The following is a 23,387-nucleotide window of genomic DNA, read 5'->3' on the forward strand; positions in this document are numbered from 1 at the left end:
GTGCCAGAAATGATCCGCGGACCAGTAATCGCCTCGTCGAGGAGGCCCTAACCCTGCAGATCATAGACAGAGAACCATAGGCCTACTGTATGCTTTGGGTAAAGAACACTTTGCATGTCCAGTGTACACGGAGAATGACAGTGTCTTGGAGCAGCCGCACCCCCCGCAACTCCACTTCCAATGTCACTGATTCCGACAGATACGCCCGACACTTCTGCTTTTTATCTGGTGGTGGTGGAGTTGACCGGACATCTGAGGCTTCAGACGTTACCAATTTATCATCATCCATCGTGTCTGGCCTCTGAAAAAACCTTTAAAGGAGAATTCCGGTGTGATATTGACCTAAAGTGTGTTGAAACATGATACCGAGTGTGAACGTATGTCTCATAGCCCATCTCGGCTTGTCCCCTGCACTCCAAAATCTGGCGCTAGTTAGCCAATGCTACCAACAGCTTTTTCAATGGTGGTGCTTCGGCATCGGGCTAGCCATGCAAATAAAAATAAAAAATAATTCAGTGGAAATGCATGGATTAAACTGGAATCCATGCATTTCCACTGAATTATTTTTGGAATCTGATCCCTTATCATACCTGTTCATTCTTACTTGTCGCTCGACTTATCGTGACTAAATTCAAGATGGCTGCAAACGCTAAACTTCGTGAAGATACTGTCTGCATAAATCGTCTCGTAAGTAAACTACCAGTGCTTTTTCAAAGTTCTCCATCTCTCGTTTTAAATGTCAGGGCCCTCGGAAGTCTACCAATGAAGTGTGGAGATATATTGAGCCTCGAAAATGGTGTAAAACAGTGATTTTATTTGCATGGCTAGCCCGATGCCGAAGCACCACCATTGAAAAAGCTGTTGGTAGCATCGGCTAACTAGCGCCAGATTTTGGAGTGCAGGGGACAAGCCGAGATGGGCTATGAGACATACGTTCACACTCGGTATCATGTTTCAACACACTTTAGGTCAATATCACACCGGAATTCTCCTTTAAGGCTAGTCTGCCTGGGCCTGGCCATGTTTGAACCGCCTCACCTATTTGAAATGCAGCATAGGCTATGTGTGTTGTTTAGCTTACTTTTCAAACGGTAGAGCCTGTTCATTTAAAAACATAGCCAGAGGACGTATAATATAGGCTTACATATTAAGGCTTATTCTCAAATTCAGATTGCGTTAGGGGTCGGGATTATTAGCCAATTTCAATCGGACAATTTGCCCGGAGAGATTTAATTTTGTCGGACATTTCATTTTTTTTCCGGCCAATGTCCGGTAATTACCAGACAACGGAAACCCTGAGATGGCAATGTGCAAATAATGGAGTCATTCATCCTGGAATAGACTTTAGAAGTACCCCCCCACCACCCCCACCCCTCCTCACAATTCGGAACGACACAGTGTCCAATGTGGATTCCTTTAGGTTCCTGGGATCAAGCATTTCACAGGACCTAACATGGTCTCTCCACATTGACACTATCCAGAAAAATGCCCAGCAGAGATTATACTTCCTGAGATAGCTAAGGAAGTTTAATCTGCCTAAGGAGCTGCTGACCACTTTCTACTCAGCCATCATTCAGTCTGTCATCTGCACCTCCATCACTGTCTGGTTTGGGTCAGCCATCAAACGGGACAGGGCCAGACTACAACGGACAATCGGACAATTAGGGCTGCAGAGAGGATAGTTGGAGCTGACCTTCCCTCCATCCAGGACCTATACTGGTCCAGGGTCAGGAAAAGGACAGCAAAATCTCTACACATCCCTCACATCCTGGGGCCTCATGTACAAAGCCTGCGTACGCACAAAAATGCTGTGTACGCCACTTCTCACGCTCACGTCCGGATGTACGAAGACTTGAACGTGAGAATGTGCGGTCCTCCACGCAAACTTCATGTCTGGCGTTCGCACATTTCCAATGTGTATCGTCAGTTGGCGACACTTAAACTGCGGCCCGCCACGCACTTTAATCCGGCCCGCCGAGCATTTATTAGTTTATCATAGATCCGGCCCGCCACGCACTTTAATCAGGTCTGCCGTGCATTTAATTAATTGGGTTATCATAGGCCGCTCGCTATTCCAGCATAGACAACGTTGTGATTAACTTTAGGCTACTGCAAACTGCTTTACACTCTTCTTAGAGAGCATTTACCATGTCAATGTCAAAACACCTTGTTACATCATTACATACAGCATTAGCCATAGGCTAGTGGAGCTAGCAAAAGAGTCTTAAAAGTGACAGTGCACCATTTACAAATTCAATTAGAATACAATTAGAAAATTCATTTTCTACAACAGAATTACTTTGTCATTTAAATTATACAAAACAATATAAATATATATATATATATATATATATACACACACACACATTATTTTTTTGTTGTGTGGCCCGCCGGCCAATTTTCAAAACCCAATTTGGCCCTTGAGTCAAAAAGTTTGGACACCCCTGCCTTAGGGTGATTGACTGCATATGATACTTTGACTTTCCTAGAGTAAGCATTGGGATTATTGTTGTCACACTTGTGTGCAAATATAGGGATATGATCTAGAAATCGTAATGTTGTGGCGATGTGGCCTGGATCAACTTCGTTTATTTCACCTCGAGTGCGCGATGCGTGGTAGCCTACTTGGACGATTGATTTAATGTTTTTTTAACGCAGTTGTGTTGTGATGGTTCAAATGCATTAAACCCAGTTATGCGAACCCTGTCACCTACTTGCAGACTGACCAATAATTCTGCCACGGTCTCTGACCCTATAGCTAGCCACTGCTACACTCTGCCACTACTGTTTTTTTTGTTATTAATTACAGATGATAAAGACGTAATTATTCTTGCCATTTCGTCGGATAAACACTTCTACCTCGCATTCGCTGGAGATAAACTTTTTTTTATTAATTTGATGATTTCAATTATTTAACTTTGGAGCAGGTTCGAATATGAATGGATCCACAAATGAGTTTTCATTGTTATTAATATTGCGGGATAGGCCATTTTGTCTTCGCGGAGGTCTGTGCTCTCGAGTGGCCTTCTAGTTAGCATATTAAAATGAGTGTGATTGAGGGAGGAGTGAGGGTGGAGTGTAATGCTCGTGCATGTATGCTTAATTTCACATTAATTGGGATGTACAAAGAAAGGCTGCGTGGAATGCGGTGTACGCACAGTTTCATACATCAGATTTTTTTTGTGCGTACGCTACTTTTCAGGATTGCACGTACGCAATGTTTTAGTATGAAATCCACGCAAGTCTTTGTACATGAGGCCCCAGGTCACAAACTGTTCAACCTCCTTCCCTCTGGTAGATGATACAAGGCACTGTCTGCCAAAACCAGCCGACACAAAGACGGCTTCTTCCCCCAAGCAGTCCCTCTGTTGAACACTCAGGAACAAAACCCTTACACTGAAAAAAGTCAATCAACACTGTTCTGCTCATCTACCTCATGTGTACTTCAGCCTTGCAGTAACAGTATTGTTATTAATTCATTATCATTGCACTGAACTGCCTTGCACTATATTTTTTATTTAATCTTAAACCTCAGTCTACACTGACACCACCCAGTGTCTATTTATTTATTTATTTGCAAATGCACATACTGTATTTATTCTTATACATAGCCACATTCTACTGCCCTTCATTCTATTCTCACTGTTCTGTTTTTATTCTGTTACTCTTTTTATGTTTTTTTTATTTTTATTCTTATATGTGTGTTGTACTTTGAGATCAAAGATTAACCAGAGTCAAATTCCTTGTTTGTAAACTTTACGCAAACCTGGGCAATAAAGCTGATTCTGATTATGTCCACTGAATTTCATCATGAAAATGGTCACATTATCCTTTTTGTTTGTTTGTTTGTTTGTTTGTTTGTTTGTTTATTTATATATTTATTTATTTATTTTTCTTTTTTCTTTCTAGGTCTGGCAGACCGCTTTGAAGAGTATCCCAAACTCCGAGAGCTGATCCGACTTAAAGATGAACTCATTGCCTCCACTAATACACCACCCATGTAAGTCCTATATATATATATATATATATATATATATATATATATATATATATATATATACATATACATATATATATATATATATATATATATATATATATATATATATATATATATATACAGCGGGGAAAATAAATATTGATCACGTCAACATTTTTTTCAGTAAGTATACTTCCAGTGAGGCTATTTGCATGAAATTTTCACAAGACATTAGTATTAACTTAGGTAATCCACACATATAAAAACAATCCAAACATTAATGTTCATAAGTAGAGTTATGAGTAAAAAAGTGGAATGCCACAGGAAAAAAGTATGGAACACGCCTACTGAAATTTCTTAAATACTTTGTGGAAAACCCTTTATTTGTAATGAGAGCTTCAAGGCATTTCCTCTATGACGAAACTAATCAGTCGCAGTATTCAGGTGTGATTTTGGCAAATTCTTTTAAACAGATAGTCTTTTAATATTGAAGATTCCAGGGGTCCCTCTTGTAAATCCTGATCTTTAGGTAACTTCCAAAACTGTTCAATTGGATTTAAGTCAGGGCCTGAATTTCCTTTCTCTGAAACCAATTAAGAGTTTCCTTTGCTGAATGCTTTGGATCATTGTCCTGCTGGAAGGTCTAGCCATGTCTCATCCTCATTGTTCTGGTGGATGGCAAGATTCTCCCAGAAAAAATGGCTCCATTCATCATTTCTTCAACTGTATGAAGTCTGCCAGTACCATGAGATGAAAAACAGCCCCACACCGTGATGCCTCCACCTCCAAACTTCACTGTTGGTATGGTATTTTTAGGGTGATGCACAGTGCCATTTCTCCTCCAAATATGGTGTGTAGTATGACATCCAAAGAGTTAAATTTTGCTCTCACTTGACCAGAATACATTCTCTTAGTATTTCATAGGCTTGTCCAAATGTTGTGTAGCAAACTTTCAATGAGCTTCGATATCTTTTTCTTCAGTAATAGAGTCATGTGGGGTGAGCGTGCATAGAGGCCATGGCGGTGGAGTGCATTACCTATGATTTTCTCTGTAACAACTGAACCTGCTGCCTCCAAGTCTTTCTGGAGTGGTCCTTGGCTCTTAGGCTACACTTCTGACTATCCTTCTGACTTCCTGGTCAGAAATCTTGTGAGGAGATCCTGTGCATGGCCGATTGATGATGCAGTGATGTTCCTTCCACTTGCAGATAATGGCTCCAATACTGCTTACTGGATGATTCTGAAGTTTTGAAATGCATCTGTAACCAGTTCCATTGATATGTTTTGCAACAATAATGTTGCAAAGGTCTTGGAAGAGCTCTTTGCTTTTACCCATCATGACATGTTTCTTGTGTGACAACTTGGTAACGAAAAACCTTTTTATAGCTCATCAATATGTACTAACCCAGCTTACATTAATTTGCACAGATAGGAGGGATAATTACTCTCTAACTATGTATAGATTTCAGCTCGTTCCTTGCCATTCCTTGCCTTTGTGTACAGTTTTTTCTTAGTGTGTTCAATACTTTTTCCCTGTGCCATTCCACTTTTTTACTCATAACTCTACTTAGGGACATTAATGTTTGGATTTTTTAATATGTGTGGATTACCTAAGTTAATACTAATGTCTGTAGAAAATTTCATGCGAATAGCCTCTCTGGAAGTATACTTACTGGAAAAAATGTTGACGTGTTCAATACTTATTTTCTCCGCTGTATATATATATAATATATATATATTTAAACACACTAAATGTTACTCATCTGATATGAGCATACACAAGTGTGGTTACATTGACCTTGAATTAAATATCATTTTAGGCGTTTTGGTATTTTATGTTACTTTGGATAAAATTATCTGGTAAGTAAACAAGAAACAGAAACACAAGTTATGTAACTTACTTGATATTTCTGGTCTTTAACCAACATTTGCTTTATGCGTGATAGGTATTTGCAGGCAGATCTGGATGTTTTTGACCTTAGAGATTTGAAGTGCAAGTTTGATGTGATCCTCCTGGAGCCACCCCTAGAGGAGTACTACAGGGAGTCAGGCATCATCGCTAGTGAACGCTTTTGGACTTGGGATGATGTAAGTTACTGCATAAAGGTGCCCTGTCACACGTATTTCATTACTTTGTGGTAATGTCTGAAGTTCTACCATGGAGTCTAACATTTTTTGTGGGAAATTGCCTTGGTTACCTTGTTTCAAGCCATTCTAGCATGATATAGAAAGCATGCAGGAAGGCTTGATTTGAGCCAGTTCTCATTAATATTCAACGAGCTAAGCTGCCATTTTATCCTCAACTCTGGGTTCTTGGGCAACATGTGTTGAAGTTCTATTCATGTATAGCAGCCCGTTAACATTCAGCCATCCTTGCATGCAAAAACTGTCACTGAGCTAAACAAATTCTGTGGTTGTGGTCTCAACTGGGCGAGCCCATGAATAGTAATGAGCTCAGTCAATTCCACGTCACACTGACCAGTTCTTGTAATTGGCCTGATTTCTCCGCTTATTTCTTTTCAGTGGCTAGAGCTGATAGAGGAGGTAGCAGTTCATTTTCACTTTCACAACATAACATATGGACCTAACATATTTCAAAAAATACAAGTAAAAACAGTTTTTTGTGGCAGGGCACCTTTAAAACTAGATTCCTTTCAAGGTCTTTCCTAGCTGTATGTGCATTACTGTAACAGTTAATTGTGGTGCATTTAAACTCTTTCAGATTATGAAGCTGGAAATTGAAGAGATATCTGCTCTCAGGTCATTTGTTTTTCTATGGTGTGGTTCAGGAGAAGGCTTGGACCTGGGCAGAATGGTAAGTCCCACATTAATTACAACTCTTGTATCCCATCTTCCATCTCTGCTGGTAACATTTTAGTATCAGCTCTAGGGCGTGGATGGTATGGAAGTTTTCTTAACCGCAGTTGGAAATCAAGAAATTACCGCATTATCTGATTGCGAGTCATGGGTCATGCATTAGGCCCTTTCACACTGCAAAAATCCCCGCGATTTTATGTACCAGGGAATCGCGGAACACCCTTTCACGTAGACCGAGGCGACACAAAGTGTCTCGCCAAATTCAAAGTTTCACTCCCGAAACACTTTGTTGTAGCCTATGGACCTTGCCCAAAACTTGCGACAACAGGCTGAACTGTAGCTACATCTGATAGGGGTCGACCAATTATCGGCCGATATTTAGCATTTTTATAATAATCAGTATCGGCCATTTTTTCCACCCATAAGCCGATATTGAAATAGATAAAGATTGAAACGCGCTACTTTGTCTGTAAAAAGTCTCTCACTCCCACTACACCGTCTGATTTGTTAGTAAGCATGAATGCAGCCAATCAGGATCGAAGACTGAATACAGAAAGTTTAGGCTTCTAATTGAGGCAGATCGTAGACTGGGCTCCAGTGGTACGGAGCTATTTTTCGAAGGTAAGGTACCTTACATTGCTGAGGTTGCAATGAATCACAATCCACTACACTGAAGTTGCAAAAACACCACTTTGTAAGCTATTGTCTCTTTGATCCGGATCAATAAGTAAAGCACCCACTTCCTAGCTAATTCTCGATTGATGCACGTTAGTGATATGCTGTTTACTAGTTAGCCTACAAACTCGGGGAGTTATTTGCCTCCGCCTCGTTCATTAATTGTGAATAATGGGACACCTCGGCGGACTCTATCTCTTACATAGTAGACAAGTGATAAATTATGCGATAGCGAACGGCACAAAGTCTAGATGCTCCTTTTTGAAACGGACTGTCAGAAAAGACTACAGGCACCCAGGGCCAGCCGTAATTAATCCGACCTGAACTAAATCCGTCCTGAGCTGGCTATTAACATGCCTTTTAGGCTCACAAAAGTGTAGCTTATAGCCTACATATGGACACAAATTGCATGCTTAAATAGCTATTTTAAAACTGTTTTGTTAAACTATTCAACCGTAACACTTGCCATCACGCATGCACCTTCCTCTCCCTCTCTCGTGCACTCACACACACAATGGCAAAGCATCCTCTTTGTGACCGGTCCCTTACAAGCACATCATTGTGCAGGCCTGGTCTATGAAAATAATTGCCATCACTCAGCTCTTGGATTGACATGATACACAGCATTTACACTTGTGATGCATGCTGATAGACAATTGTGTATCAAAAGAAGAAAGAAAAGTTTGCATAATTAAATGCTTTTGAATGAAATGTTTGCCTTTACTATCTACCCCCCTTTTTGACAACTGACACATCGGTTTTACATATCGGTTATCGGCCTTCAATAACATGACGCACAACTTTATTTTCATACATTAATTTCACTCTACTACCACTCTACACGCCCCCTGTTGCACGTCACGTTTGCTAGCTGATCCTGGCTCCCCAAAATGCCGGCTCATGAATAGATCTGCAGGCCGGCAAATTTTCACCTCGTTTTCAGACACACGATGCGGCAAAAAAGACGTCTCCTCTTCCTGCAAATTTTGCGTGATCTCTGTGTGAAAAGGGCTATGGATTATGAATTTTGTACCGCCATCACAGCCAGACAGCCGCAGCAACTTAAAAGATCACTGGACCAAATGCTTCAGACATGAAAGAAATCAGCAGTTTATCAACAAGGCTATCACGATTTTAGAACTGATGTTACAAGGGTAGGCTACTGCACGTTTTAATGGCTGCGTCAGGTTGTAACAAAGGTAGGTCCTAGGCTAGCCTAGGCCTAAATGTCGCTATTAAGTTAAATTCTTAACAAACTAGAACATATTTTTAAATTCTTTTTCAATTTTCATGGAGTAAACATGTATGACATGAGTTTGAACGGAGAGAATAGAAAAGTGTTCCGATTGTCCCAGTTCTCCTCTACTCTCGCATAGTAAACAAATGGAATGTTGCGCTCCCCAACACAAACGCAAAAGGTCGGGTTTGCTTCATCATTTAATGATAAGTTTTGAAGTTTTGTTTTGAAAACGGAAGGTTACAGTAGGTTAACGTAACTGTGGTTCTCTGAGAATCAATGTCATAAGATGGTTCATCACATTACACATCACATTACACACTATGTGCACACATGTGCAGGCCAATAGGGGGATTCGACTTCATGTAGCCACCTGCAGAAGTCTTAAGCTGACTGCATAACGTGATTATTTCTGAGATTCTGCTTCGTTTTCAACCCGAAATTGTGCATAGGCCTATGTCATGGTTGAAAAGTATGCAGTCAGCTTGAGAACTCTGCAAGCGGGTACATGAAGTCGAATCCCCCAAATGTTTCACAGATTCTTTTTTTTGCGGTGATGACGAGCTCAGACCCGCGGTAGGCGTCACGTGACCACGGTATTATGGTAATGCGGTTACCGTCCCAGCCCTAATCAGCTCTGCAGCTCATATATTCTACCTAAGGTCATTGTAATAAATTCAGTTGTAGTAAATCATTGTTATGATTTATTGAATGTCATAAAGCATTGACAACTCCTATCAGCCCACAGGATGTAACAGAAGGAATGCATTTTGATTGCAACCTTTACACACAACTTTTGATAACACATAATTTTAGATTAAAGCCTGGACGATTTATCGGTGGGCCGATATTATCATTATTTATTCCACTGCTTGGTTGAACATGTCCTGCGTAATTTAGAACATGCAATGACATATGTTGAACACCTGTGAAGTAGATCCATATGACATATTTAACATATGACGGAGGTGGCTTTTAGCTAGTTGGATGGCAGTAGGCTAAGAAAATATAGCATAGATATGCCCACTTGACAACGGGAGAGATGGAACTAACGACTGGCCTTTGGCCGTAGCAACTATCCATTTAGAACTCGTAACGACAGTTTGTCCTGCAAGTTGAGAAATTTGTTTGTGTTGGAAAGAAGTAGTTCTACAAACAAGACAGCTTTAGCTGGATAATGGACTCCACAGTGGTCTGTTAACGGAAATTAATGCACTTACAAGGCTGTGCGTCAGAGCCGTTTTATAACCTCGACCATGCATTAATTTCTGTTAACAGACCACCGTGTCATCTATTATCCCTTACATATTATATTCTATAATAGTTTTCAACTATTGGTATCATCATTTATAATGGCTGATAAATAAATATTTTTTAATTAAGTAAAGGAAATCCTTAATTTAAATGTCCACCATTGTTATGTGGTTTGTCCACCAGATGGCGCAGCTTCTTGCTGCAAGACACACATGCATGAATTGCTTCCACTTCCTACAAGGACAACGCTTGGCTTTGAGGTGGCTTCTGTATACATGGTTGGGTGATTTTCACCTAAATAACCCTAAATACACCTCAGTGTTTATTGGACATGCTCGATTTTTACTTCAGTAACGTTAATCTTAGAGCCATTGGTCACCAGCTTAATGTTAGGCTACGTCCAAAGGTAAAATAACGTTAACGTTAGCATTGGTTGAGTGATGGAGGCTAATTTGATTGTTGGTGTATAAACGTGGTTATACTGAGTAACATGACAACAGCACTGTAATTGTCTCTTTCGACTGTTATCCCATTAATTTTCTGACCATACTGACAGGAGCTAAGTTAGTTAACACTTGCGTTAGCCAATGCCATGGTTTGCCGGTGGAAGATAACAGCGGGGCATAGATGTCTATGATGCATCCTTCCGGAAAGTTCTGTTAAAAAAAAAACTTTCGCCTTTTGTGGCCCTGTCAGGGCTTTGTAAACTGTAACCTTTAGCCCACGAAGAGTAGCCTTCACACAAAATAATGTGAGCATATAAAACAAGACTTCTGAGCTAATGTTAATTCTCCTACTTCCTAGTTTCAGTCTTCAATTTCTTCCATTTCAACAAAGGTGTAAACTAATTAAGGAAGGTAGCCTAATGTCTGATTTGCTTGCATTAAAGGAGAAATCACATAGATCTCCATTGTTGCAAACGTGTGTATAATGGCAGAGCCGGCGAAAAAGCAGCGAAAACCCTTGACGGAAGATGCGACCGAGCGAGCGAAGGGGGAGTTTCGTAGAGAAAAAGCTATCAGGCTTGCCTGGTGTCCCTTTAAAAGAACGTAAAGTGCATAAAATAGAATAAAAAAAGAACATACACCATCCAGATTCATTCATTCAGATGCAGAAATTGTCCATTTTTGAATGTTCAGTTATCTTCATTTGGTGTAGTCATTTATGTACGACAGCAGTAGAAGCATAAAATAAATATGGAGGAGCTATTAAGTTTTTATATGTTTTTGCAGTGCCTGCGCAAATGGGGATTTCGAAGATGTGAAGATATTTGTTGGATCAAGACCAATAAGAACAATCCTGGGAAGACAAAAACTCTGGACCCAAAGGCTGTTTTCCAAAGAACAAAGGTTTGGAGCTTTAAAACATCTCTCTGAGCCACGATTATACTCATCATGTTTTGGTGCAGGAGTCGCCAAACTTGCTGGGCTGAGGGTTGGAAATTCTGTGAATGCGAACTCATTTGAAATATTTTTTTCTTGGAATATAAATGTGTGGACAGTCAGACATTATTCATCCCCAAACAGAAATTATAGTCTTACAGCAGCCATACAAACACAGCACTCACATAATAATAATAATAATATTAATAATAATACTCTATAATAATGATAATTTATATAGCGCTTTTGAAAAAAAAAACAAGTTACAAAGTGCTGTACAAAGGAAATACAGCAAAATCAATCAAACAGACAGTTAAAGATAATTAATGCATTTTCAAAATGAAATAAAGCCATTATTTTCATTCAAAAAAACAGATGTGTAAAATCATAATATAATGGCATACATATTTAAAGCAAATAACAATACAATTACGTAATAAAATACATCAAGAAATGATCAAACACAGAGGGTTTGGTTTTACAAGCTGTTGTACATATACACATAGTCCACGAGACAGTGCATACGGAAAGTATTCACAGCGCTTCACTTTTTCCACATTTTGTTATGTTTCAGACTCCTCTTAAAATTATTTTTTAATTAAAGATATTCAATTATTTATTTTTTCTCAACAATCTACACACAATACTCCAACACCCCACAAAAAGGCTAGTGTTTGGAGTGTTTTGTAAATGTATACAAAAATAAAAGACTGATAGTCCATTACATACTGTAAGTACTCACACCTTTTGTTATGACACTTGCCATTGAGCTCTGGTGCATCCTACTTCTATCAATGGTCCTTGAGATGCTTCTACAACTTGATTGGAGTCCACCTGTGCCTAATTGAAATTCACTGAACATTATTAGGAGAGGCACACATCTCATAAGGTCTCACAGTTGATGCTGTATGTCAGAGTGAAAACCAAGCCACGAGGTCTAGAGTATTGCCCGTAGTCCTGCGAGACAGGGTTGTGTGAAGACACCGATCTGGGGAAGGGTACAAGAACATGTCTGTAATATTGGAAGTGCCCAAGAGCACGGTAGTCTCCATCATTCTCAAATGGAAAAGTTTGGAACAACCAACAGTCTTCCTAGATCTGGCCACTCAGGCTAACAGTAATATGACCGGTAACCAAGGACCCAATGGTCTCTATGAATGAGATATAGAGTTCCTTTGATAATATGAGAGAAGCGTAAATAAGGACAATACATTTTATTAGGCTGTACGGCTACTTGCCAAAACGATAAAAAGAAACTTCACGAGTCTTACGAGTCATTTGGTTACCATTTCATGCATCTGGCTACTCACAGATTCTTGAATACTGACAAAGATAAAGCAACGTAATTCATTCGGTCCGCTTCAACACTGGTCTGACTATAGACCACAAAATGATTGGACCTCATTTGAATGGCACTTGCAGTAGAACGTACAAGCTTCTGCAACGCTTTGATGTATGAAGTCCAAACTTAGTACAGGGACTTGGTACATGATTGTGAGGACGCACTAGGAAATTGGCATCATTTGGCCTCTATAGGGGGTGCTGCAATACAGGAAGTGAGCTCATTTGGCCTCTAGGGGGTGCTGCAATACAGGAAGTGAGCTTGTATCTCAGCAACGTTTTGATGTACAAAGTCCAAACTTGGTATAGGGACTTGATACCTGATTGTGAAGACATACTAGGAAATTGGTATCTTTTGGCCTCTATAGGGGCCGCTGCAATACAGGAAGTGAGCTCATATCTCAGCAATGCTTTGATGTATGAAGTTCAAACTTAGTACAGGGACTTGGCACTTTATTGTGGGCACACACAAAGACATTGGTTTAATTTGGCCTCTAGGGGCTCTGTAACATAGTGAAGCTGATATCTCAGCCATTCTTTATCGAATTGCCATGAAAGTTGCTGTGAGTGCTTGCTCATGCCATGGCAATGCCATTTCTGCTAGTGTTCTGCTAGGCCCCCACATTGCCGCTTGCGGCTATATTCATATACTTATATTACTTTTTCTGCTGTAAGTGCATGTTGTGTGTGATGTCTGTATGCTACTGAGACCTTGAATTTCCCCTTGGGGATCAATAAAGTATCTATCTATATTCTGCATTTGTGTAGCATTGTGGAGGCTATAATATATAAACAGTTCCCTGTTTGAGCAGCAGTTATGGAATCAAAATGTGAAAATTGTCTTCCATTTTACAAAGTTTGGTCAGGCTAGGAATAATACTTTTGTATGTGAATATATGAATGTCCAAACATGGCCTCCAAGCTATGGCCTTTTAGAGAGTGTAAACAATCAAGGGCAAAAAGACTATGAAAACAATAGAATTGAACAAAAATATTTTACAGGTTTTAGTTATGGAACCTAAACATTGTGTAGACCAGTGGTCTCTAACACGGTGCCCGCGGGCACCAGGTAGCCCGCGGGACGGCTATGAGGCGCCCCCAGCGCACCTTCTAAAAATAGCCAACAGGTCGCCTGCAGATGACGCTCTAAAAACACGCTCCATATTGAAGTTTTCAATAGATATTTAAGTCTAGACCAGAACCATTTTAAGAATGGTACATAATGAATGGTACATACATCTGTAACATTAAATTGATATTGGTGATACCTTAATTGTAGCTGATAATTGTAGCTGCATTAAATTTTAGCCTTTGGCTCCAAATCCGTTTCCCATTCAATCTTTAAACAACAACGGAAGTGGAGCGCATAGGCTACACGCTGCTCGCACGCATAGACAGTAAAGGGGGAAAAAACTTGCTCGTCTGGTGTAGCCAATGGAAGCATATCTTTGCAAAAGTTCTGTGGCCATTCCATGTTCGTCAAATACGGTTCTTGCATGATTGTTCAAGGACTGAAAAACAATTGCTTTAGCTCACAGGCCTTTTCTCCTCCGTAGGCTACTGCTGTATAATAGCGCTGAAAATGTTGTGGCATGCATGACTGAGCAGGACTGTGCATTACCTTTTTTTGTCAGATCATGGAGAGATTTCAGGTGTGCAATAACTTTAAAAGGAGTCTTCATATGTTAGGGTGGTGTGGGCGATTACTATTGAAATGTTAAAACCGAATTGTCCACTGAAATCAGAACTTAAACAGCCCCTGAATTCATAATGGTGGGTGGGTATAAATTGGGTACTGATTTGACACAGAATGACTCATACTCTCAACACTGAATTGTAAATACTTATTTGCTGTGCATCATTGTTTGTCTCCAGGAGCATTGTCTGATGGGTATTAAAGGTACAGTGCGGCGCAGCACAGATGGTGACTTCATCCATGCAAATGTGGACATTGACCTGATCATTACTGAAGAGCCAGAGATTGGCAACATTGAGAAACCAGTTGAGATTTTCCACATCATTGAGCACTTCTGCCTTGGACGTCGAAGGCTGCACCTGTTTGGTCGTGACAGTACCATAAGGCCAGGTGATGTATAAAAATATCACATTATTTTACTGTATAGACAAAGTCCTTTAAGGCAAGTCCCTCCACCTGGCGGCCATCTTGTAACGCATTTTGGGCACTTATCGGACATCTATTTCAGGCAAAACTGCGCGTGCGCAAGGCTTCTCGACACCAACCTCGCTCCAGCTGCGAGATCACAACACATGATTGTCACAATGTATTCACAACATACCACATGATTGGCATGATCTATTCACGTCAACTTTTGGTGGCGGAAGGGGTGGAATATGTGTAAACGACTGCCATGTTTGCGTTACGAACCAACCCCATACATTTCTATGGGAGATTCTTTGAGTGGTGTCTCCTCATTAGAAAGTCTCTGGTATAGGGACGAGAAAGGTATGTATCATCTTGTCTAACTGGGGGAGACGGCAAATAAGCTAATTAACCTAGGGGCACAGGACCAGTAAGGGGCCCTGGGCACAGTCAAAATATTATGTTCGATCACGTTACAAAAGCAGTCCGCACTTCCCTAATCATATGCAGATTTGTGCAACGTGTTTGTTTCACGCATGCAGTGTTTGGTTTGGATGAGCCAGACGGGCAGCTTACCTGTCTTCAGCTTAACGTTTCTGTCCAAAATTGTGTGAAAAACGTCCAATTAGCTGCCAGAATTCATTCGCGAGAGTGAGCTTTGTTGACTATTTGCGTGCGTGCGGGGTGGGAGGGGGGGCCCATTCCGATTTTGTGTCCAGGGCTCGTGGTCATGATAATACGGCCATGGGCATACCCTGTCAGGTTAAATGTGTTACTTTTGCACACAATTTTGATAAAAAAAAATGAATATTTTATGATTTATGACTCGGTTTTAAGTAGTCCTTTTGAACGTTTTTTTGTGTCATACATCACAAGAGGGAGTCATCTCTTTCTGTCACTAGCTTTCCCTGGCTAGAGCATGGAGCATTAGGCATGTATCTGTTTCATCTAATTTCCTTGTTCGGGTATTTTAAATCGATAAAATGTCTAACTTTGCTTCGTTCTACCGATTGAAATGTGGTAACAGTCAAATTATCATTTCCATCAGATGGAGGGGGGGGCATACAAAACACATCCACAAAAAAATATATAACTAGCTCAAAAATTAATTGACAGTACACCACGCACATAGCCTACCAAACCATGTTAAAGCAACACCAAATCGTTTTTTATACCTTAAAATAATGTTTCCAAAGTCGTTTCAGTGGTTCATCAACTCGTAACAGGGTGAACGGCAATTCTGCATTCGCTTCGCGGCCCTCTATCGGCTATAACCGCACTATGTAAGTTTGCCAGATCAGGTAGCGGATCTGTAGTTCGATGGAATGAGACATAAGAAACTACAAATTTGACTTGCATCTGATGTCGCAATACATTGTACTTTTATAAGTCATGCAAAATATTCTACCTTGTCTGGACATCATTGTTTGCAAACCCGGTGCTGGATAAACAAAAAGCGTCCGTGCGACAGAGGGAACGTTCTTTGGTGTTGCTTTAATATTCAGTGTCCGTAACAATAGTGCAGTAAGCTAGCTGGCTATCATTATCTGGCTATCATTATGTGGCTGTCACAGTCCAAACAGAAACTGGTTTGTTGGGTTCAAAATACATGACACTGAGAATGTAAAAGGCTGTGATCTTTGTTGCTACAAGCATTGACAAACTGTGTAATTGGTATAGGCAAAACTATAAACTGGCAATTGAGGTAGTCTGCTATTGTGGGAGATCTGCTGGCTATTGTTAGTTACCCAAAAGTAATGTAAGTTGATAAAGCAGCTAGCATATTTTCAGTTTACAACACAGACAGTAATCACTTGCTTTCTTATTGTAGTTTGTTATTAGTTGTTTGTCCACGGGAGGGAGGGGAGGGAGTAGCGAGCTAGCTCTCTGTTTTGTTTGTCAGAAGTGATGTTACCCCGCCATCGCTGATACAACCTTTAAGACATTTGATTATTTCAAATAAAATTTAAAAAGATATGCAGCGGGCCTGAGGCAACACATTTTATTCTTCAGAAATATCGCTGATATAAACTGAAATAAATGCTACAGCAGAAGTGCATGCATAAAATGTACACACATAAAAGGCATAACAAACAAAAAAATCTCCATATAGCCTATATTCATTATCTTTAGAGTTCAGTTGAAAATAAGGAACTTTTCATATTGAGAAATATGCAAAAGTGCATGTGCAAAATGTAGTGTAGACCTACAGCACATTTCAATGAAGTGCTAACAGAAATAGCCTAGTCCATTAACTATGTTCAGTTCACGTGTAACAGTTTAGGAATGTAAACAATGTTTATCTTATTGTAGATTATAGCTTAAACTTGAAGTGCTTTGGTGATATTTGAATTTCATGTCAACTGAGCAAACACCGGCGCCGAAATGAGTCCACTGTCAATTGCCACGCACATCAGCGCCAAAGTTTTTAACTGGCAAACACTGGATTTTATAACCTAGAAATCTAGACGCACAATTACATTTGCTGCCAGGGCTAGTCTAGCAACTCTCCGTTGGCTTGTGAGCTCGAAAAATTAAACTTCTATCAGGCCAATCAAATCGTGTATAGAGTCGTTAGGCGGGCTTAACATAATGATTGATGGCAGAGTTGCAACGGTTTGGCTTGAATTTCCTGCTACTTGAAAACAAATAAGATGGATGTTGCTGTTGGCGAACAGTGTGACACGAGTTAAGCTTTTAAGTTGGCAAAAGTTTGAACTAGCCAACTAGCTCCGCTGGTGGGAAACGCATGGGACTCATAGCGCTGTCCTATTGCGTGCAGAGGGTATTTGAAAGACAACCGATTATCCCGCCCCTCGGAATGAGCACTGCGAACGGTGAGTGCCCAGACCCTACATTTTAATGTGGGTCTGGCTCGTCAGGCTATGGATTTTATGGAATGGTGCCAACAAAATAGAACTGAATAGTAATGTCGGCGGCGGCAAAGTGCGATGCTGGTGTACAGAGTTGTATTGAGAAGAACAACAGAATCTAATGTAATTGAATGTCGAAAGCCGAGTGCACCGCGTTCATGTCACTCGTGTCCACAGCGCTTAAAAGTGCCATTCAGCCAACTGGGAGTTCAGAACTGTGTTGGTGTTTATTATCTCCATGACTACAGGAGGAGGAGGGCTAGGCAGGAGCCTACTAGGAAGTGTCTGTGGCAGTTTGAGGACAAGAAACGGTGCATCAAAGGGTCAAAATTGTGCTCAGCCAAAGGGGATTGTTGATAAAAGAACAAGTGACAGTGTAAAATAAAAAAAATCTTTGGCAACACCCGATTAATGCGATTAATAAAAAATGAACACGCTATGCTTGGTCCTTAATCGCATTGTGATTAACGCGTTAACGCTGACAGCCCTAATTAGTACCAAATAAAAATGAAATCTTTCCAAAAAAAAATCAGGCTACAGCACTGGGATAGAGTGTGAGGAGGACAGAATAATTTAAAATAACGTTCACTGTTCTTTCTATAAACACGTTCCTTCTTCAACCATGGCTTTATTTCTTCATTCAGAGCTAATGATAGCCAGTCGGCCTTTGAATCGCGACTCGAGTTAAGCTTTTTTTAAGTTGCCAAAAGTTTGGTCAACTAGCCAACTAGCTCCACTGGTGGGAAAACGCATGGGACTCATGAGTTGTAGCGCTATCCTATTGCGTGCAGAGGGAATCTGAAAGACAACCGTTTATCCCGCTCCTCGGATTGACTGCTAATGGTGAGTTCCCAGACCCTACATCTTGATGTGGGTCTGGCTCGTCAGGCTAAGTCAGTCAGCCTTTGCATAAAGAAATAGGCTGTACATTTGAACTAGTGGCCATGTTAAAAGGTAGCCCAAAACCGGTCATATCGAATGTCTAGGCTATAGCCTATATAGGCTTATGGAAGCTCATTGTAACAGGCTTTTATCAACAATCTTGACGAGGAACCAACCAAACCTATAATAAATAGCCTAGTAAAATAACCAACTGCCTATTTGTGCGAGAAGTGAAGCTAACTGATTTTGTCAATTATAGAGGCAGTACATTCTGAAATAACAATATGAGGTAAAAATTCTTCTGCTACCCTGCTAATTGCAGCCGCACTTGCATTCCACGCTTTGCATCACTGCATCTGCAATGAAATAGCGTAACAACTCCCTTCTCTGTTTTAGGGCAAATGTGTATGCATGTTTCCAGCAAACAAACATAGTCCCATCCATGGCCATCTTGACATCCAACATCTGGTTGTGGTCCGGCAGTGAGAGGACCGTTAATTATACGGCTCTGGGTTTGCTTGTCCTCTGAGTTCGTCGCTTACGATGGTTGTCTTTGCAACATAGAGCTTATAGTGGAATTATTATTTTCTGACACATTGTTTTCTTTTTACCTTGGCATAGATAAAAGTGAAATTTCTTTCTTTCTTTCTAATAAAAAAAATCAACATGTCTGGCCCCAGCCGTGGCGCAACTGGCTGGGGCACCTGCACCGTATGCCGGCGACCCGGGTTCGATTCCCGCCCCGTGGTCCTTTCCAGATCCTACCCCGATTCTCTCTCCCACTCACTTCCTGTCATTCTCCACTGTCCTGTCTAATTAAAGGCATAAAAAGGCCAAAAAAAAAAAACATCAAGATGTCTGCACCCTTTATGGAAAAGCGAGCTTGGTCATTTTGTTTTGCCATCTTACATAGAATACTGTTTCTACTTTATTTGTATACTTAAATAAATTTGTCTGTCTTATATGTAAATGGTACTTTGTGTCTGTTTCTGGTTTATTACAGGATGGCTAACTGTTGGTCCCACTCTGACAAATAGTAACTTTAATGCAGAGGCTTATGAGGAGTTCTTCCAGCTCTCCCACCTTTCTGGCTGCACAGAAGACATTGAGAGGCTTCGTCCCAAGTCTCCACCTCCCAAAACCAAGGCTGAGAGAGGTGGGGGAGCTCAAAGGGGAGGCAGGGGTGGGCCAGCAGCTGTTAGAGGTGATCGCGGTCGGGAGCGCAATCGACCCAACTTCCGTGGGGAGAGAGGTGGCTTTAGAGGGCGTGGAGCACCCCACAGAGGATTTCCCCCACGCTAAAGGGACTGCAGTATCAATCCTTGAACACCAGTACAAAAATAAATTTGAAAAGTCACAGGATGTTGAGACTTCCTTTGTATAGTTAGTGCTGATGTAAATGCCAAACCTGATTTTTGTTGTTTTGAAATTACTTTTGTTGTTTTGTAGGCTAGAATTAGAATGCTGAACACTCTAAATATGTTTTTTTTTTAAATAAAGTCATAATTTCGTTGACCGATATAATGTGGTAGGACATAGTCTTTAAATTGGTGTGGAGCAGGACCTTTTTTATTTTACATAGACACTTTGAAACTCAGTATACAGTATAGATGCAGAGATCTTTGTTTTTCCTAGAACTGTGTGTATTGCATACCTACATACAAATTAAATTGCTGTACTGTCGTGTCTCAAGAGAAATTGATCCTGTTTTGACTTTTCATAAATTTAAGATACAAGAAGAAAGTTTTATTGTGCATTAAATTGACATGCAATGTACATTTCCCTTTGTTGATTTGGAAAAAAATCTTTCAACAACATTAGTGGTCTTGGGCTGTTGCATGGAGGATGCAGAATGTAGAATAACCCCTCCTTGTCTCCCCAGGGACATCAATGAGGTGGCCAAAAAATTGTATGTCAAAAAACATTGCGTTACCATTGAATTTAAGGGTGCTTTCACACCTGGCTCTTTGAATGTGGAGCGTTTCCCCCAAAGATTGGTTCGATTGGGTATATGTGAAAGCTGCAATACCACTCTGTTTCGGAACAAAACAAATGAACTGAGACCACTTGGAGGAGATGGTCTTGGCTCGTTTCCAATTAAACTCGAGCGGTTAGTTTGCAGTGAGAAAGCAATCGGCCTGGTGTAGCAGGAAAAACTCGCTCGTGCTTACATTTCTGTAGGCCTGCACTTTTAGGCTACAAGTTTATTCAACTTCTAACAGAGTAGAGATCTAGCTAGCCTGTGTTTTGAATGTCAAGCAAATTTTAGTCTTTTAGGCTAACATTACCAGTGTTACGCTGAACTGGAGATAGTGGGAGAAGCCTAGAGACTTTGGACACTAATGTTAATTTTGTCACCTGTTTTTAATTTAGTCTTAGTCTTGTGACGAAATGTCCTTTTTAGTCTTTGTCAGATTTAGTCATTCAAATACAGTGATGCCAGTAACGCGTTACTTAGTAATGCGTTAGTCTATTTTGACCACTTTTTTCGGTAACGAGTAATCTAACGCGCTACTATTTACAAACCAGTAATCAGATTAAAGTTACTTATCTAAGTTACTGTGCGTTACTATTTTTGTAATTTTCCTTAGTAAAAAGATATATTCTTTGCTTTCTTCTTGTCTTGGGGATTAATGTCATGTAGGCTATGCTCACGTTTTCAGCATGAGCACAATTCACGTGTAAAACCACGCAGCGACACAAACGTAAACAATGGAGGGAGAGAGAGAGATGCACATTTCATCAGTCATTACTTTGAGTTTGTGTCAGCTAAACATGACAACATTATAGGTACATGGTACATTCTGTGCTGGCGACAAAGTGCTGTCTAGCTAGACATCCCAAGTCTCCCGAAGTTTTGGGAGTCTCCCACATATTGATAGCAGCTTCCTGACGCCCGCAAATTACATAAAATCTCCCGCAACCTAGAGCGAACAAGAGCACGCAAGCCAGACCGGACTTCAAATCGCGTGTGCATATGAGTTTAACGCGCACACAACGGAGAGGGAGAGAGAGAGGAGTGGTGCGTTTGTGCCTGAAGCGCATCCAAGACAGAGAGCATCCTGGTCTGTTTTGCTAAATCAACCAATCAGTTTTCAGTGTAAGTGTGCTTACTGTATATCTCTTTTCTCCCAAACTTAATTAATCAGTTCAGTCAGTGTATCTAGGAACAGGAGCGTCATGGCAGCGTCAGTGCCCCTCAAAAAGGAAGATTTAAGACCCATTTCACATCAGACTACACAAAAGTGTACCCAATTGTCTCATAAGATTAAAACATAATGATAGTCTTGCACACTGCACTGTTTGTAACAGCGACTTTAGCATTGCTCACGGCGGGTTAAATGATTGCAAAAGACTTGTTGAGGTGAGTTTAACAAGTGTAATTTCATTTGCATATTACTCAGGCCTATACAAGATGGCTAGTTGCCAAGGCTACATGAAAAAAAAAATCTTATTTTACTATAACAATTTCTATCAATAGGCCTTCCTTATTTGGTGTACTTAGACATTATTGGACAAACAGTCCAATAATCCAGTCAGTATCTAAGTAGGTTAGGTTGGGATGTCTGCTATACATTGCTGACATTACTGTTAAAACGCACTTCCTGTATAGTGAGTATTGGCAAAACCGGTTATCATTTTTATGTTGAGGCGGTGGGGGTGTTGTCGGCAGCTGCTGAAAGTAACTAATAAAGTAACTTGTAATCTAACTTAGTTACTTTTAAAATCAAGTAATCAGTAAAGTAACTAAGTTATAAGTAATAAGTAATCAGATTACTTTTTCAAGGTAACTGTGGCAACACTGTTCAAATATAATTTTTGTTAGTCATGTTTTAGTCGACTAAAAGTCTCGTCATTTTAGTCTAGGTTTAGTCAAAAGAGAACTCGAGGTATCTCTGTCAAGTTTATGTAAGCCTTTTTTTAATAACAAATTACTTCTGGTTACCATTTCAGTCAAATAATGTTTCACACATCTCACTTTTCCCCCAATATTAGGATAGATAGATAGATGGATACTTTATTGATCCCCAAGGGGAAATTCAAGGTCCCAGTAGCTTAAGACATTACACACAACATACACCTACAACATCAACTCACTGGACCCCAGGCAATTTGCCTACCAAACCAACAGAGGGGTGGAGGAAGCCACACTCACCCTCCTGAACAGCATCTACAGTCATCTGGACAAACCCAACACTCATGCTCGCATTCTTTTCATGGATTTCTCCTCAGCCTTCAACACCGTTCAGCCTCACCTCCTCCTAGGGCGCCTTCGTGACCTGGAAGTCAGTGGTGGCCTGGTCCTCCTCATCAGGGAATTTTTGAGAGACAGACCCCAGCGAGTCTGTATTAAGAACTGCCTCTCTGACTCTCTTGTCCTGAACACAAGTGTCCCTCAAGGATGTGTATTATCCCCTTTACTTTTCTCCATATATACAAACTAAATGCAGTGCAACAGCAGTGACCTCTCCCTCATTAAGTATGCAGATGGCATGGCCTTAATTGCCTGCCTTCGGGACTCAAACAGTTCTCCCTACCTGCAATACATCAATACCCTGACCTCATGATTCGACAGCAGCTCCCTGGATCCTAACATCGCCAAGACCAAGGAGATGTGGCTGGGAAGCAGCAGGAGAGGAGGTAACAGACTGTGCCCACCTTCAAGCCAATCAGGAAGTGGAGCTAGTCACTCAATTCAAATATCTCGGAACAATAATAGATCACCAGTTACAATTTCAAAACCATGTGGACTACATATTCAAAAAAGGGAGACAGCGCCTGGCCCTTCTGAGGAAACTCAGGAGCCTCAACACCAGCCAGCGCACAATGACCATGGTCTACAAAT

General features: G+C 40.6%; 1 protein-coding gene across 1 annotated transcript in view; it reads left to right on the forward strand.

Annotated features, from left to right (window-relative positions):
- mettl14 (methyltransferase 14, N6-adenosine-methyltransferase non-catalytic subunit) overlaps window positions 1-20,317 on the forward strand; it is a 78,836-nt gene extending 58,519 nt beyond the window's left edge. The window contains exons 6-11 of the mRNA XM_076272429.1: window positions 3,910-4,000; window positions 5,926-6,067; window positions 6,702-6,794; window positions 11,195-11,311; window positions 14,561-14,771; window positions 19,545-20,317. Coding sequence (XP_076128544.1) covers window positions 3,910-4,000; window positions 5,926-6,067; window positions 6,702-6,794; window positions 11,195-11,311; window positions 14,561-14,771; window positions 19,545-19,843 — 953 coding nt within the window. The 3' untranslated portion in view covers window positions 19,844-20,317. The remainder of the gene's footprint in view (window positions 1-3,909; window positions 4,001-5,925; window positions 6,068-6,701; window positions 6,795-11,194; window positions 11,312-14,560; window positions 14,772-19,544) is intronic.
- Window positions 20,318-23,387: the final 3,070 nt, after the last annotated feature.

Source organism: Alosa pseudoharengus, unplaced genomic scaffold, assembly GCF_046254945.1.
Source record: "Alosa pseudoharengus isolate Yale_2024_CS ecotype anadromous, Long Island Sound unplaced genomic scaffold, YU_APseudo_1.1 YU_APseudo_1.1_scf_7, whole genome shotgun sequence".
Classification (NCBI taxonomy): Eukaryota; Metazoa; Chordata; class Actinopteri; order Clupeiformes; family Clupeidae; genus Alosa; species Alosa pseudoharengus.